Source organism: Euprymna scolopes, chromosome 45 (assembly GCF_053919585.1).
Source record: "Euprymna scolopes isolate OS-2025 chromosome 45, ASM5391958v1, whole genome shotgun sequence".
NCBI lineage: Eukaryota > Metazoa > Mollusca > Cephalopoda > Sepiida > Sepiolidae > Euprymna > Euprymna scolopes.
Window position 1 is genome coordinate 7550194 of NC_136526.1, and position 18418 is coordinate 7568611.

The 18418-nt window shown below is 41.9% G+C and overlaps 1 protein-coding gene across 4 annotated transcripts in view; it reads left to right on the plus strand.

The window, feature by feature from the left end:
- LOC145269029 (coatomer subunit beta'-like) overlaps positions 1 to 17781 on the plus strand; it is a 122456-nt gene extending 104675 nt beyond the window's left edge. For 3 of the 4 annotated variants that reach the window (XM_080124616.1, XM_080124617.1, XM_080124619.1), the window contains one exon: positions 16570 to 17781. In XM_080124616.1, the coding sequence (XP_079980742.1) occupies positions 16570 to 16605 (36 nt within the window). In that variant the 3' untranslated portion in view covers positions 16606 to 17781. The remainder of the gene's footprint in view (positions 1 to 16569) is intronic. The other variant, XM_080124618.1, reaches the window with a different exon arrangement.
- The last annotated feature ends 637 nt before the right edge of the window (positions 17782 to 18418 follow it).

Below are 18418 nucleotides of genomic sequence, written 5' to 3' on the forward strand. Positions count from 1 at the left end.
GGTCAAAATTAAAAAAATTGGAGGTTATCGGATTTGTCAAGTGTTTTACAACTGCGCGTATCATTCACATTATGTTAAGAATAATTAGATTTGAAAACAGTTTTTACAGAACGTGTCAAGCTGGCCTAATAGTTATCATACTTGACTCACGATCTTTAGATGTTGGTTTCGATCTCAGTTCGAGTGCAAACAGTGGCAAAGCATAATATGTCATTCAAAGGTGTGCACTAGTTTAATATTACAAGTACGGTAAATAATTCTCCCTTCTTCGTCTGAACCGAAAAATAAACGGAACTTCTTTGAATAAAATCCCTTTCCAAGAGCTTCCCATCTGTTGAACTCAATATCACAGAGCTGCTTCCCAGCAGACTCTGGTGCTAATAGATCAGGCTGTCTGAAAATATTGGCTTCCTGGGGTGAAACACACCTAACATTGATGTTTTTTTGTTTTTCTATTTCCTTTTGCAAAACCTAATTATGTTCTGCAAAACAAAAACAACAACCCACCTTTCCCCCTTTTCCTTCTTCTCCTTTCTCTTTCTATCCTCCCCCACCCCCCCATTTCCTGACTGATTTCCAAACGTAAAATGTACCAAACATTAATACTGTAACCTTTTTCCCTCTCCCATTGCAAAACTCCTTCATGTTCTGCAGGGCAGGAAGCAAAAACAATAAAATCCACTATAAAACAACCAAACCAAACACTACAAACTAGCGATTGAAGATACAAAAATAATAATAATTGAATAATAAAAAATTTCTACAAAATAACTGGATGCAACATGAATACTATTTCCAAAATAACTGGATTCGGCATTAAATAACCCCAAAAAGGTTGATATACCGTAAAACAACCCAACCAAACTCTACAAATATTTAAATATATACAGAACTTGGAGCATAAAAAATGTTTCCAAAATAACTGGATTTGGCATTAAATAATCCAAAAAGGTTGATATGACGTAAAACAGTCAAACCAAACCGTTTTCAAGTCCAATGTTAACAAATTCTGCCTACTTAAATAATCAGTTTCATCCATCTTTCCAATCCTAACCTCGTCAACTGCGAATCACGTTCATATTTATCCTCCAGTGGCTTTGGGATCTCGATAATACTAAATAATTAAAAAATTTACATTCTTAAAAGCAGTTATATTGTAAGTATGTTTTGAACTCGGCAATTCAACATGATTTTCTTTCTTTCTCTAATTATTACTTATCAAATTACTAGCAGGTATGTGTTGTTTATTTTTCATATTCAATCCTTGGAAAGTGCAGCCTACATAATTACTTTTGTTTGTTATTCAAATATAAACTATAAAACGTTTTCTATGTGGTTGTTGTCTGTGCATGGCATTTATTGAAGAATGTCATTTTGTTTTATACCAATGTCAATTTTTTTTTTTACTAAATCACTATACAGGGTGGAACAATAAATGTGTTACCCTAAAGAAAACAACACGACAGCTTTATTTTAAAACTTTTATTGAAAAAAATCAATTCAGGTAACTTGATTATGTAGTAGTACTAATCAGTGTAGCCGCCTTCAGCCTCGATCACCGCCTCGATACTGATCCAGAACTGGGAGCATGCCTTTTCCACAAGCGCTGGTGGAAGCTTGGCGGATGGCAGCAATGAGGCTGGTTTTGGTGTTGTTAGGGAGGTCATGTTGGTGATGTTCTCGACGTATGACCAAACAAAGTAGTCCAGCTGGTTCAAGTCCGGGGAGGAGGCGGGGTAGTGAGAGAAGAGTACTAAGTCGTAGCACTCCTTCTGACGCCAAGCCTGGGTCTCTTTGGACTTGTGGGCCGGTGCTGAGTCCTGATGTCACATCCAAGGTCTGCCAGCGGCCACCTGATTGTACCAGGAGATCATCACACTCTTCAGCACATCCACATACACTTTGGTGTTGACTTTGAAGATATGACGTGGCATGATGTGACCCTCACTTGAAACCGCACCAAAGACCATAACCGTGGCTGGAAACTTTGTTTTTATCACTCTAAACACGTTCCTTATTATTCATGGCAATCCAGTGATGCATTTTGAGGGTGCTGGCAATGGTCCTGTTGCCATAACTTGGCTTGGTAGAGAGCATGAGTTGTACAGCAGCACATCTATGAATTCAAATTTAATATAAACTTTATGACATCATCAGATAAAGTTACAAAAAAAAAACTCTTTTAGCAATGGCATTTTGAAGTCTAATGTTTCTCATCATATGAGAAGAAAAGTTGATATATCTACAACAATACTGGCATAATGACATATTAACATGATTAACAGTATTTGGCTGTAAAATTACACGAGCTAACGAGGTGAATTTCTCTGATTTAGCTGATGATTTCATAAAGATTTATTAGCCTATGAATTCGCATCTCTTAGTTCTCATATTTCTTGTTATACTTAACTGTGTATAGCTTTTAGTATCTTTTATATGTTTGTTTGCTTAAAAAGGATTTGAATCTTTACTATATATCCAAATATAAATTTACTATATATCCAAATATAAATTTCCAATATTGTAAGTGAAAATGTTGAAGAGCTACGAAGAATCGATATCCTATGTACAGGAAGTAACATTAAAAAACTGTCGCCTCAGAAAAGACGATTTTATCCCATTCAGTTGGATTAAAACTGTTTTTTATGTTGAAGACCATCTACTAGTTGGCCAGTTGTGTAGAAATCCCAAGAGTCTTAGGCACAATGTTCAAAAAGCGAGATCGCAGCTACGCCACTGTACAACGCATGCTAAAGCGCAACTGATCTAGGTTAGAACAACTGAACGGGTGTCAAATGCAAATCCAGACGGTTCAATGATTGAGAAATGCAAAAAATATTTCCGGCCATGGTTTTGTTTTAAAGTTTGGTTTCAAGAACCATATCATGCCACCTCACAGCAGCACATCTCCGAACTTGTTCGTTGAACATTGTGTCACTTTCAAACATGATTGAAGACTTTTGCCTGCTCAGTGTGTATTTATTTGCTTCCCCACTGAGCAAATTAGGCACAAGGCCGTTTTTAAATGTGGAGAGAGAGGGAGGGAGGAGGGGACCAGCTCCCGAGAGGTGGGAAATGGGAGCTGGATAGTAACTGTTGGTATGAAGGGTTGCCTCTATATTGACCAAGGTCAGATATGTGGGGTTACCCCCACATATGGTCTTTGCTTGCAGTATCTGTCGGAACAGATACTACACTTTGAGATATTAAATCTTTTATTCATGTTAAAAAAATACAGTAAAATTAACGGTGAACAAAAAACTTAGGCACATGGCCAACTCAAAAGGGGGGATTTTGGGGGTCGTTGGTCATCCTTGTCGCTCCAGAACTAAACAAAGTCAAAAGTTTCTCCCAGCTAGTATCTTCTTTCACCATAATACCGCATTCACCCTTTCATCTTGGGGGACGTCCTAGTAACTCCCAATTTTTAAAACATTTTTTATTGACGTGTAAAAACAAAAAAGATAACAATAAAATGGTAACAATAATTCATTTGTGTCGAGGGAGGGGGAAGAAAAAACAAAAGGTGATTAGTAGGACCCTCCCAACCCCGTCTAGTTGATAGACTGCCCGTTCCACTAGGTTTGTAAAAGGAACCTCGCTTCTGCGGGTCAGTCTCTAGGTGGGGATGCCCTCTAGATGGGGGTGAATGGAGAAAAGAAAATTTTGTGGGTAAGGGATGGAGGTTAGTTTGTATTTCTTTTTCTCCAAGATGGGTAAAATTTAGAGGAAGGGGTGAAAAACAAAAATTGCAGGTAAGAGGGGATGGGGATCTTGGAGGCTTCCTAATCGGGGAGGGATGGAACACACACTCAGCTAGCTGAGAGACTACTTGTTTAATTTAACTTTACAGAACTGCGCGTTCCACACCTAGGCGGGGAACACGTATTCGAATTTGGCTCCTCTTCGTACACACAGACTTGCCACATGTATCCATCTTCTGTCAAATGCCGCGCGATGCAGCCTTCTTCTATCACATCTGATCTTCACCCGTAGTTGGTGTTTAAAGAACGCGATCAGATCTTGATCAGAAAAAGACAACACCCCCCGGCAACCTTGCAGACGCGACGTCCAAATCACCATTCTCGCCACGGCCAGAATCGTAACGTAGACCATTTGTCTTTCCCGGTCCCACGGCGGCCTCACGTTGTCCACAACATTGGATACAGTAATTGGGCGAGGATGCTCAGGATCGATGCGAGCCGTCACCCCACTGACATACGACCAGTACTGGCGGAGTTCGCGGCAATCAAAGAAAGCGTGATCCGTAGTTTCCACAGCCGTTGTCCCACAACGGGGACAATCGGGCGACTCCAGAAACCCAGAACTGCATTGTATGTTGTTGAGTGGAAGTGCATTTCGGGCCAATCGCCAGGTCAGAGAGAACTCCGAATTGTTCAGATGACTCGAACCTGGCGCCCAGCTCCACGCGGAGCGGATCTCACTCTGCTGCCACCCCAAACGCGCGCATAGCGGGTCGTCAGCGGCCTCCCTCACTAGATCCCTGTGGAGTTCCCTACGGGTAGCAGTCACAAGGTCACTGGACCTTGGTAGTCGTTTTAGCGCGGCTCGGCACTCTTTCATGTAGGCAGATTCTCCCCGCGGCTTGCGACGGCTCTCGATGGAAGGGTCGAGAACGAGGTCGGGGAAGGCGGCAGTAACCACGGGGTGCCACGGTTGGTCCTCCTGCATATAGTTGCTCAGGAAGGCCAGTCTCTCAGCATCTCGATGACACTTCAAGTCCGGCATTCCCAAGCCTCCCTCACACGGACGTTGAATACAGACCTGTCTGCTCACCCAGTGTCTTCCTCTGTCCCAAAGGAGCGAGGACAAGAGTTCGACGAGAGCTTTTAGGTGTTGTGCAGGCAGGGGAAGTACGGCCAGTCGGTAAAGGATGAGAGGAAAGACGTAAGTGGCGCACGCCTCAGCTCTACCCTTTAAGGAAAGTTTCCTAGGAAGCCACGAACTGACTGCAGCCTCCACCTTTGACCGTACCTCCAACCAATTCTTGTCAAGCTGGAGACCCGGTCCGAACCACACGCCGAGGATCCGGACCGGGCCATCTGTCCAGCTGAAGGGCGCAGGGAGGTTTGCGTTGCCACTCCATGCGCCCAACCGCAGTCCTACCGACTTGTTGCGGTTTATCTTGGCCCCTGTAATTCTTTCGTACTGTGTGAGTGCCTCCGACACGACCTCAATGTCTCTGGAGCCCGACACGAAGATCGTGACATCATCGGCGAACGCGGATACCTTGGCAGCTGAGCCGCCAGGCAGAGCCATTCCGCGCAGGGCCGAATTTGCCTCCCCATGTCTCAGCTTGCGGAGAAGAGGCTCCAAAGCCAGGACATAAAGCAGGGGCGACAGCGGACAACCCTGACGAACCGACCGAGAGATAACAAAGGGTTTCGAGCGCTTTCCGTTCACTTGCACGACAGCCATGGGCTGCCGATACATTATGGAGATCCACTTGCAAAAGTCCGGTTTAAAACCGGCGGCCTCTAAGACAGATGCCAGGAAACGATGGTCGACCCTATCGAAAGCTTTGGACTGATCTAAGTTTATCAGCGCGGCTTCTGTGTCGTCATCTATTCCCCCCTCTAGGATCATGCGGATCAGGTGCAAGTTGTTCTGAATCGATCTCCCCTTCACAGCGTAGTTCTGTTCTGGTTCAACCAACTCGTCGATAACAACCTGCAGCCGATTCGACAGGACCTTGGCCAAAATCTTCAACTCTGTGTTTAGCAGAGTTATGGGCCTGTAGTCATCTAACTCTTCCCCTCCATGCCCGTCACCTTTCTTCAGCAATGTGATCACTCCCTTGGTCACCTGCCCTGGGATGGATCCCTGAGCAAACCAATGGTTGAACATATCCGTCAGAAGAGGCAGAAACATGGGCGACAGCCTCAAGTACAGTTCGTATGGCAGACCATCAAGTCCTGGCGATCTGTCACAGCTGACCTGCTTCAGCGCAGTAAAGACCTCCTGCTCCGTCACCCGGCCCTCGCAACCAGCCGCTCTAGCCGCCTCGAGGCGGGGAGAGTCGGCCAAATAGTCGCTAAACTCAAGGACCGGAAGATCGGGCTGCTGCGTAAAACGCTCCTCGAAATGTTCTCGAAACCCCTCGCAGATCTCCCGAGTCGATTCCAGGGTGCGTCCATTCGGATGTTTGATTTTTGCAATATATTTGTCCGAGCCACGCCTAGAAACCTCACGGCGCACGTCTGCATCAGAATTGACTGCTTCGTTGCCTATCTTTCTAAGCCTAGCTCTAACTACTTGGCCTTCGTAACGCTCGCTAGTCTCGCGTAGAAGGTCCTGCTTAGCTAGTTCCTGACTAACCCTATCACCCTCCCCGGTAGCCTGGGCTAGTTTCTGCTCTAGCTTCTTCTTCGTCTTGGCCTTATCTAGTGCGAGGCGCTGGGCATACTTGACGGAGAAGCTTCTGATCTTGGCTTTGAGACCTAACCACCACTTACTCCCGGTAACCGCCCCCACTAGTGCCTTTTTAATCAATTCTCTTAACTGATCTTGGAAGTCTTGTCTCTCCAGAAGGGAGGTGTTTAACTTCCAGTACCCCGCTAACTTAGGCCTATTTCCTAGCTTCAGCCGGGCCATAACTAATTTATGGTCCGTCTGGCCTAGCCAAGTGAACGTGGGACAAGATAAGAAGTCTACTTCGCCTCTCCTAACTAACATCCTGTCCAAATAAGTATTTGGATAGGAGGAAACACTATTGGTCCACGTCCACATCTCCCGCCCTGGATGCTCGACCCGAAACCTGTCGACCAGACCGCATCTAGCCATCAGATCAGCCAGGCTGGACTCGCACCTCTCCGATCCTCTAGCTCCGCCTCCTACCTTATCTATGTCGGGGTCTAAGATGGAATTCCAATCCCCCATTAGCACTACCCGCTTCCGACAATCTACAAACGCGTCAAGCTGACTGAAGAATGAGACCCTCTCACGAGCGGTGCTGGGCGCATGAACCGCAATCACCCGAAACACAGAATCTTTTACGGCAACATCGGCCACAACCAGCCTACCCACTGCATCTCTATGGACAACGTCGACCGTCGCCGACAGGGTACGTTTAACCAGCACGGAAACTCCCTTCCCCCGCGGGCTGCCATATGCTGAGAAAACCTCAAAGTCTCGGGCCAGCACCTGACAGTCCACAGAGGAAACGAAATGCGTCTCCTGAATCGCAGCGACATCCACTCCCAGGGACAAGAGGTCGTGCCGGAGGCGAGCCGCCCGGCCCGATGATCTCAAGCCCCTCGCATTCAGACTAGCCAAATTCAAAGCCATGGTACCTACCTTAAGGTGTGTTACACTCAGCTCCGAAGTCAGCCGGGGAAAGGACACCGACGTTGTGTGCAATGCTCAAGGTGGTCAGGTTTTTCATGTCCTGACCTTCTCTCACAATGCCGCCGACATCCAAAGGGTAGGTCAATTTAAGGGCCCTATAGAGTGACGGATGGACCAACACTGGGACCCTTCCCTTGCATTGTTTTGACAGTTCATCAAGAGAAGGGTCATTTTTTTTAACCAGTTCAATTCCCGGAAACGCCCCTTCAGCGGCCTGCAGCCTTGTCCACAAGTTGGTCTTGCAGGCCTCTGGAGTTCTGACAAAGGTTATTAGGAGTGGGGCGTCCGGGAAATTTGAGGGGATATTTACATCTTTCCCCTCTATCTGTTTGTAATCGAGCAGAGGTTTTAAGTTTTTCCTCTGCCGATGGGAAATGTCTGTGGCCACAGATAGAGGGTCTACATAACATAGTTCCTCAGGGGCAAGGACCTTTGGTCTGCAAGAGGCAGAGGAGTCTCTCCTCTCCCTCGGTTCATTCTTTTCATTTTCTTTTTGGGGTAGTGGCTCAGTTTGCCTTGGTGTGGGGACGGGTGTTTGTGTGGTGCCTGGTGTTGGTGTTGGTGTTGGTGCAGTGTTTGGTGTTGGTGCGGTGTCTGGTGTTGGTGTTGGTGCGGTGTCTGGTGTTGGTGTGGTGTCTCGTGTTGGTGCGGTGTCTGGTGTTAGTGCGGTGTCTGGTGTTGGTGCGGTGTCTGGTGTTGTTGCAGTGTGTGGTTTGGGGGTGGAAGTGGATTTTGTTGTTAGGGGTGGTGTATGTTCACAGGGAGTGGGGGCCACCTTTTCTTCCTCTTTTCTTCTTTTGTTTTTCTTTTTCATTCTTTCGAATGAACCGGGGAGAGGTGAGGTTGAGTTCCTCTCCCTCTCACTTGCGGATTCATCCTCAGAGGAGCAGTCTTTTCTCCGCTTGATCCCCGTCTCGATTGGTGTGGGGACCGTTGGTTGTGTCTGCTCCTCTATTTGCTGCTGCAGCTGTTTTTGTTGTTGCTGCTCTCGCTGGTGTCGTTGCTGCTGCTGCTTCTGCTGCACTTGCTGATTTTGCTGTTGCAGTAGTTGCTGCTGCAGTTGTTTCCGCGGCATTGGCTGCGGTGGCTGTTGTTGTTTCTGCATTTGCAGAGGCTCCTGCCTCGATTTTTGGGCTGGTGGTGGGACGGTGGCAGAAGGGATTAAGTGTTTCCGCTTTTGTCTCACTACCGTGCTCCATTCTTCCCCCTTGGCCTCCTGGGTGGTTTGAGTTTTCCTTGGAGCTGGGGTTGGTGCTGCAGTTGCAGGGGTTGTTGCCGCCTGTTTTGGTGCGGGCGTTGTCTCAGTGGATGTGACCGCCTTTTGGGTTATTGGATTAGGGGTTACCCTTTGGGGGCAACTCCTAGCCATGTGGCCCTGCTTTTGGCAGAACCAACAGTGTGGACGACGGCCCTCCACCACTACCGTTATGCTGGCGTCTTTGTATGTCAGCAGCGGTGGTATTGCCTGAAAACCTTTCCTCTTCAGCCTCATTGCTATTGTGTAGCAGCCCAGGTGAGTCCCAGTTTTTGACCGTATTGGGGTCACCTGTTCTACCTCGCCGTACTGGCTGAAGAGGCATCCTAATACTTCCGCAGGTATTTGGGTTGGCACATTAAATACCTGCACCCGAGTCCTTCTCTTGCCCTGGTATTCAGGTGTTAGTTTGACTCTCCCATGCTTTATTTCTTGGAGGGAGAGTCTCTCTGCATCTTCCTTGGTGAGTAGGAGGATGTCCCACATGGCGTAGCTCCTCTGGTACAGGTATAATACCGGGATATTTAGCTTATGTAGGAGCCCTGCCATGTCTTCCTTTTTCATCCCTAGGAGGCGGTTTTCCGGCATATCCGAGATGATGAGGGAGAGCACTCTGTCTTCGATTGCCTCCCAAGCGCCTGGCACTGGTTTAATTTCTGCCCCCTCTATGTATTGTCTGTACTTGGTCAAGTACAAGTCTTTATACTCTTGAGGGGACAGTTGCTTCTCTACAGTCTTCCCCCATGCCAACCCTCTTGTTGGTGTTGGATCTTTGGTGAGGTTGGACTGTTTTTGCTGTTCCTTGGCGGAAGGGTTGCTATTTTGAGGGGCATTTCCCTTTCCGCTTTCCTTTGGGACCGACTCTCCCTGCTCTATACTTCTTCCAGGAAATACTTCCCTTTTTGGGGAGTCGGCCTCCTGGGGAGCATTGTCCTTGGGAGCTTTTGCCCCTTTTGTTTTGGGGAGGTTTAGGCTGTATGCCCCCTCGTTTTCTTGATTTGCTCCCCTTTTGGGGCAGTAGCCCTCCTGGGGAGCACTGTCTCTCTTATCGTCCTTTGGGGCTACTGCCTCTTGATTTTTGTTGTCAGAGCGGGATGCCCTGTCCAACATTGTTTTTTCTCCCCTTTGTGGGGAGTCGCCCTCTTGGGGAGCTGCTGGTGAGTTTTCTCCCTTCTGGGGGGCGTCCTTCGGTTTCGTGTCCGGGCGGTATGCCCCGTTGCTTTTTGCTTCCCCTGTTGGGGAGCCGTCCTCTTGGGGAGCAGTTTTTCTTGTGGTAGCCTCCTGGCTGGGGGTATCTGTATTGGTGGTCCCCGGGCTGGGGGTGTCCATTTTTGAAAAAAGCTCTCTCTCTTCAGTATAATTCACCAAAATGAGTGACGTGGAGTCGGCGTCCAAATTGGGAGCCGACTTTGGCGCCAAAAAGAAGTGGCGCCAAAGGCGGCAAGAGGGGAGATAGAACTGAGAGAGGGAGTGGGAGGTTAGTGGAGGGAAGAGAGAAAGTGTTTCCGACCCTCCCTCGCGGGAAGGTCGTAAATTATCAGCTCGGATCCCCCCCCGTGGGGGAGGGGGGAGAGCAGAGAAAGACAGACAAAGTGGGGGTGCGGACAGAACGCTACCCAACAAGCTCTCCGGGCACGAGAATGTGTCGCCAGAACACGACTGCCTATCGCTGTGTATGTATCAGAGAACAGATACTACACTTTGATCTTGTCGCCTGGGCCCCGGAGGGCTTTATTTTCCGCTGTATGTTGCCAGATTATATACAGCATAATCAAATTAATACTGAAGTTAAGCAACGGTGAACCTGGTCAATACTGAATGGGTGACCCTTTTGAACTTCCAGGTGCTGTATGCGCTCTCCACTTATCTTGGCATTGTTTCTAGCTGTCCTGGACTTATCTTTGCCACTAAACTCAAACAGTGCCGATTCAGGAGAGGCGTGGTTGTAGTTTGCGCAACTCTTGCCTCATAATTACACGCGCAGTTACCCTACAGGGGGTATCCTTTGTCTTTCAAGACTGAACGGAGGCATTGTTGCCAGATTGCCATCCTGGATGCTAAAAGATTAATATCTGCGTTAGAAAATAATTTTCCACAGATGGACGGTCGATTGCATTATCTGTTCAAGATGGCCGCCATCATAATATGCAAATTATTTGATTATAGACTTTTTATATTTATTGCATCCGTCACAAAATTGCAACAAGTCAACCACCTCTAATAGGGAGAGGAAACAAGGAAGGGGAGCTTGTACTAGAGGAAGGGCTTTTTGTTCCCAGAGGCCTTCTTTAACCCCGATTCTTGAAGGTTGGAGATTGCGCAACCCGTGTCTCATAGGGTTTTTATTACTTTAAAGAATACAAACTTTGAGGGAAGGGAGAGAGAGAAACTACGTCTTAGATCCTACATTCACATCAACTCCTTCCCCTGATTTACTACTGCATGTCTATGGTTTCCCCTCCCCTCTTTCAGACTTTCACCCATGCATGAAAGATGTCAATTTTCTAATTTCCAAAAGATGGACTTTGTCATTTTTTTTTTTTTTTTTTTTTTTTCATGCTTCATTCACTGGGGACCATGCATGCTTCACTTGTTTTTTTTTCTGGCAATCGATGACACAATTCTGGCAATTCTTTTTTAACACAAATCCAATGTAAACAATTTGTTGTTGAGCTGTCCCCCCCCCCCCAATCAATAATGAAATTCTACCCAATTTATATCATTAATGATTACTACACTACCATCTTACATTCATTAACCCTTAAGTGGCCTTCGGGACTTGATAAGTGGTAACTCCCAAGTAAAAAAAAAAAATAAATCAGTATGTCGCAAGATACCAAAAATCCATTATTTAAACTTTCAATCCTCATCTCCTCATTATTACCTTGAAATTATCAAAACAATCATAGTTGTCTTCCGTTTTCCTGCTTTTCGGCTGACTACAATATGGTTGTGTTCAAGTCTAACGTAAATAAGTTCTTGATGAGCCATTCTATATAAGTTATCAAATTTACCAAATTTTCATTACTAATGATTACTATGTTGTCCAATTTCTACTGTACACTCTTTAACCCTTATCCTTGAGTGGCCTCTTGGCCTTGATAAGTGGTGATGCCTATGAAAAAAAAAAAGTTGTATTCCAAACACAACATCTATTATCGCCCCATTAGCCTCCTCCCGCTTTTCGCCAAAATATTTGAGTCCTTAGTTAATCAAGCCCTAGTCTAGCACCTAACAGCTGCTAAACTCCTGACTGACAAACAATATGGATTCAGGCAAGCCCGTTCAACAACAGATATCTTAACTGTAGTTTCTGAACGTATATACCGTTCATTGGACAAAACAGGGGAGGGTAGAGCGATAGCCCTTGATATATCTAAGGCCTTTGACAGGGTATGGCACGATGGTCTTTTAAGGAAAATTAGAGCATATGGTATCACTGGAAGAATACATAATGCAATTAAATCCTTAAGAGAAGAATCCAAATTGTCCTCGACGGTTGTACATCTAAACAATATGACATAAATGCGGGAGTACCTCAGGGGTCTATCCTTGGACCTCTATTATTCCTGATATTCATGAATCACCTCCCTGATAAAATTGTTTCGGAGATGGGTATATTTGCCGATGACACCACTCTATAACAGATATGAGGGGAAAACAAATGAACACATATCCAAGGAAATGGCAGAAACACTAGAGGATGATCTCCAATCTGTAGTGGAATGGGGACAAAAATGGATGGTCACATTCAATGCCGCTAAAACTAAGCTTGTTTCCTTCAATAACTACAAGACACCTTCTCTACCACCTATAGCAATGGCCAAGAACACATTGCCTGAAAGTACTTCTTTTAAACTCCTCGGCCTAACGTTTACAGGGAATATGAACTAGAATAGATACATTGAAAGCATTGCCAAGGCTGCTGCAAGGAAGGTTGGCTCCCTCTGCCATGCTAGAAAACTACTCACGCCTGACAGTATCCTATACCTCTATAAGGCCACCATTCGCCCATGTATGGAGTACTGTTGTCACATCTGGGCTGGTGCATCTGCTGCTTGTCTCTCGCTCCTGGACAGGGTTCAAAAGAGTCGCCAACTTGATAGGTCCTGAACTGTCATCTAGGCTTCAGCCTCTGTCCTATCGATGAGATGTTGCATCCCTGTGCCTGTTCTGCAAATACTTTAATGGTGAATGCTCTGACGAACTGCAAACACTTGTACCTCCTCGACGTAACTACCCCCGACAAACCCGACAAGCTACCAAGTCTCATCCCTTTACAGTAGAGATCCCTAGGTGCAAGAAAGCCTTTTACTCCAATAGTTTCTTCCCCAGAACTGCAGGTCTTTGGAACTCCCTTCCGGGATTCTGCTTTCTCAACTGTACTGATATGCAGAAGTTCAAGTGTAATGTTAACAGACATCTTTCTACTCATCTCCCTTCATAATGCTCCTGCTAATTAAGTCCCTGATAGTAGCCCCCTGCTTCAAAGTGGCACTGTGCCTTGTTTGGGGTGAAAATTGAATTAAAAAAAAAAAGAAATTATCACAACAATCATAGTTGTATTCCAAACACAACATCTATCCACACGACTGTTCAACATTGCGTTACTATTCTGCTTTTTCAATCGGCCTGAAGCAATCTCGTTCCATAGCTGTTTTGTTCCCAGAGGCCTTCTTTAACCCCGATGTATATTTTCTGGGGTTTCTTTAGACTTTATTATGGTTTGTTGCACAGACTTTTTGCATTTAACGCTCTTGTTGCGTCTGTCACAAAATTCCAGCAACTTAACCACCTCTAATAGGGAGAGGAAGCAAGGAAGGGGAACTCGTGCTAGGACGAGAACAAGGGGACAAATTGATTAATATCTGCGTTAGAAAATAATTTTCCACAGATGGACGGTTGATTGCATTATCTGTTCAAGATGGCTGCCATCATAATATGCAAATTATTTGATTATAGACTTTTTATATTTATTGCATCCGTCACAAAATTGCAACAAGTCAACCACCTCTAATAGGGAGAGGAAACAAGGAAGGGGAGCTTATACTAGAGGAAGGGCTAGAACAGGGGGACAAATTTTGAATTTATTCACTTTGAAATTTGATATCCTATTATTTAAAAATAAAAAAGGATCTGTGGGTTTGTATTACTGTACACATATATTCGAAAAAGTTGTCAAAAAACAAATATATGATAAATAAATGTTATCAAAGGCAAGATAAGTTACTTTTCTACCAAACTGGATACATTTTTGTGTTTTTATTGAATGTAACATGTTTATTCAGCTCGAAAAGCATGCAGTGTTTACCGATGTAATAGAAAATTCAAAATGGCGTCCGACTCTCTCTTTAACACGGTAAGTTTGGGAAAAGGTGTTATAAATAATAAACTAGACAAAATACTATTAAAAACCCACCGAATATATGTCAACTTATGTCACGGTAACATATATTGAGCGAATTTCTAACAGTATTTTGTCTAGTTGAATTTTGAATTTTCCAATACATTGGTAAACACCCTTATCTTTTCGAGCTGAATAAACATGTTACATTGAATAAAAACACAAAAAATATATCGAGTTTGGTAGAAAAGTAACTTATCTTGCCTTTGGTAACATTTATTTGTTATATATTTTTGTTTTTTGACAACTTTTTCGAATCTGTGTGTACAGTAATACAAACCCGGATCCGTTATTTTAATAGTGTTCGTCATTGGTTAAGTTCAATTGATATTTCGATCGATTTCCAAACTTATTCGGGTGTTACCTGATCAGGCTGTCTGAAGATTTTGTCTTCTTGAGACAAAACGCACCTAACATTGTTTTTTGTTTTTCTACTTCTTTTTACATAACCAAAAACAACCACCCATATTTCCCCCTTTATCTTCTCCCCATTCCCCTTTTCTCTTTCTATCTCCCCGACTGGTTTCATAACTTAAAATGTACCAAACATTTTCCCTCTCCCATTGCAAAACTCATTCATGTTCTGCAAGACAGGGAACAAAAACGATAGAATCCACTATAAAACAACCAAACCAAACACTACAAACTAGCGATTGAAGGGGCAGAAAGTTATGGTATTTTCCCCTGATATGAAATGCCTGCAGCGGGTGCAATAAGTATTCGATCAAAGCGAAAAGTTTATTTGCTTTTATTAAAAAAAAAAAAATACCAAAATAATATTCTAATTTTTTTGTATGATTTTTGATACGGGATTTGTACAGATCAGGCTGTCTAAAGATATTGGCTTCCCGAGACGAAATGCACCTAACATTGATGCTTTTTGTTTTTCTACTTCCTTTTGCAAGGTCCTGGATATGACCCTAAAATATATCCAGTGGTGAGGCCCCAGCTCGCGAGCTTTGGGGAGTGTGAAGCCACCCTTTAATTACCATTGCTCCCAAGTCCACTCTGACCCGGAGTGGTAGTACCTGTTAGGGTCCCAACTATGGGTTAAATAGAAACCGACTTGAAAACAACAAATATATTCTATTAAAAAGTTTTTCTTCAAAATTTTTGGATTCGGCATTAAATAACCTGAAAAGGGTTGATATGCCGTAAAACAAAAACAACCAACATCCTTTTGCAAAACTTAATTATTTTCTGCAAAACTAAAAGCAAAAAAAAAAAACCCCACCTTTTCCTTCTTCCCATTTCCCCCCTTTCTCTTTTTACCCCCCTCCCTGCCACTTCCTGACTGATTTCCTAACTTAAAAATGTACCAAACATTAATACTATAACCCTTTTCATTGCAAAACTCATTCATGTTCTGCAGGGCAGGGAACAAAAACGATAAAATCCACTATAAAACAATCAAACCAAACACTACAAACTAGCGATTCAAGATACAAAGATCTTGAACAAAATAACTGGATGCAACATGAATACTATTTTCAAAATAACTGGATTTGGCGTTAAATAACCTAAAAAGGGTTGATATGCCGTAAAACAACCCAACCAAACTCTACAAATAAATATTTAAAGATATAAAAAACTTAAAGCATAAAAACTGTCTCCTAAATAACTGGATTCGGCGAAAAGGGTTAATATGCCGTAAAACAAAACTTATTCTGTTCATCTTATTAATTTTAATAAACTTTTAAAACGGTTCTCTAATGCAATAGGTCCTGGATATGACCTTAAACTATATCCAGTGGTGAGGCCCTAGCTTGCGGGCTTTGGGGAGTGTGGAGCCACCCTTTAATTGCCATTGCTCCCAGGTCCACTCTGACCCGGAGTGGTAATACCTGTTAGGGCCCCAACTATGGGTTAAATAGAAACTGACTTGCAAAAAACAAATATATTCTATTAAAAAAAAATTCTTCAAAATCACCAGATTCGGCATTAAATAACCTGAAAAGGGTTTATATGCCGTAAAACAAAAGCAACCAAAACAACGACTAATGCAATAGTTTTATGTTTTGAAAAAACATTACTTTATTTTCTCATTACGACATTCTGTTGAAAAGATAAAAAAAATGAGTTTGTTTTACAATAGACAGAAATACGAGCAACAGTTTTTCAATTATATTTTTAATTTTTTTTAAATTATATAAATTTTTTTAAATTTTTTAAAAATTTAATTATTTTTTTTAATTTGTTTTTAAATGTATTTAATTTTTAAAATTTATTTTATTTTTTAAGATATATTTATTTTTTAAAATTTATTTCGTTTATTTCTTAAACATTTTAAATTTAAAAAAAAATTAAATTTTTTTTTTTTAAATGTATTTATTTTTTTATCAATTATATTTTTAATTTATTTTATTTTTTTAAACATTTTTTTTAATTTATTTTTTAAATGTATTTTTTTAATTTTATTTTTTTAATTTATTTATTTATATTTTGAAGTGTTTTTATTTTTTTAATTTTTTATTTATTTTATTTATTTTTTAAAGTGCTTTTTTATTTTTTTAATTAATTTTTTATTTTTTTTATTTTGCAGGATGTCAACCTTGACGATGACTTATTAGAAGACTGAAAGAAAAAAATATTGGGAAAATCAACTTTAAAAAAAAATTGGTACACGTCCAGAATTCAACCTGATTAAAACAAAAATACAGAAAAATCTTTGATGTATGTACCAGTCAAGGAACAAAAATGTATTCCAAAAATCATGTAAATTGATCAAGTAGATTTTTTTTTTTTATTATTTATTTTAATCAAATTTTATGAAGCGAGATCGGTGCATCCTGAACTGGCATATTTAATAAAGCTAGACAACTTAATTTGAACTACTAAGATCAAAATCAGTCTTGTAATGGTTATGGTATACTATTAATCGTTAAAAATTGCTTAAAAATAATTTTCTATATATAAAAAAAAATCTACTTAATTTGTGTGACTTTTGGAATATGACATTTTTATTCCATGGGAGTTTTTCTATGTTTTTGTTTTGTTAATTAGGTTGAATTCTGAATAAGAACTAAAAAAAATTAAAACAAAAAAAAAATTGGGGCGCACATATGGAAGTCATACCTCTGTCTGTAATTTTTTTTATTTTTGTCTTTTTTTTTTTTTTTTTTTCTACGGATTATTATTGAATGGTCATTAATGTACCAGATTATCGAAAAAATACAAAAAAAAAAAAAAAAAAAAATTAATATTTTAGCAGTTTTTAAAAGGGTGCTCCGTTTCTAATATAACAGTATTAGTAAATTGAACCCCCATTTTGGAAGCATCGACTTATTTCGGCCAAATTTCGTGAATTTAGCCTTTTTTTTTAAAAAGCAATTTTGCTTTCAAAAAGAGCTTAAAAAGGGCTAAATTCGTGAAATTTATCCGAAATAAGTCGATGCTTCCAAAATGGGGGATCAGTTTACTAGAATGTTGTATTAGAAACAGAGCACCCTCGTAAAAATGTAAATTATTGAAAAAAAATTTTTTTTATAATTTGGTAGATTAGTGACTCTTCGATAATAAGCTGCTAAAAAAAGATGAAAAAAAAAAAATTACATAAGGGGTACCACTTACATAAAAAAAAAAATTGTATGGATTTATAAATCGGACCAAAAGAACTACACTTGAAATATGTTCATGTCATTATTGCTGACAAACGTTACAGTAAGATATGCGTGTGCGCACAACTTACATACGAACGATATTATAAGCAAAATTTTCATTTTGTTCACTCTCACAATAAAAACTTCCACTACTATTGTTATTATATATATATATATATTTACAACGGTGGCTAACAATATATTTCAAAATGGATGCTCAATCGTCAATCTCTTTCATCGTCAAATGGATACGACACATCCCTTTCCTCTTCGTTTTTTTGTTTAATTTTTTTTTTTATTTACTCTTTATTGTTTCCTTTTTTAAATTACATTTTCACCCCAAACAAGGTATATTTGCCACTTTGATGTAGGGGACTACTATCAGAGACCTAACTTCCAGGGGTACTATGTAGGGAGTTTAGCAGCAAGATGTCTGTTCATACTACACTTGAACTTCTGCATGTCAGTACAGTTGGGGACGCAGGAAACCGGAAGAGAATTCCAAAGTCTTGCCGTTCTTGGGAAGAAGCTATTAGAGTAAAAGGCTTTCTTACATCTAGATATCTCAACTGTGTAGGGGGTGGGAATTTGCTGCTTGTCGGGTTTGTCAGGGTTATTTTTTGTCGAGGGGGTACAAGTGCTTGTAGTCGTCAGAGCATTCACCATTAAAATACTTGAAAACAGGCAGAGGGATGCAACATTTCGTCGGTGGGACAGGGGTTGAAGTTTAGATGACAGTTCAGGACCTATTAGGTTGGCGACTCTCTTTTGGACCTTGTCCAGGAGCGAGAG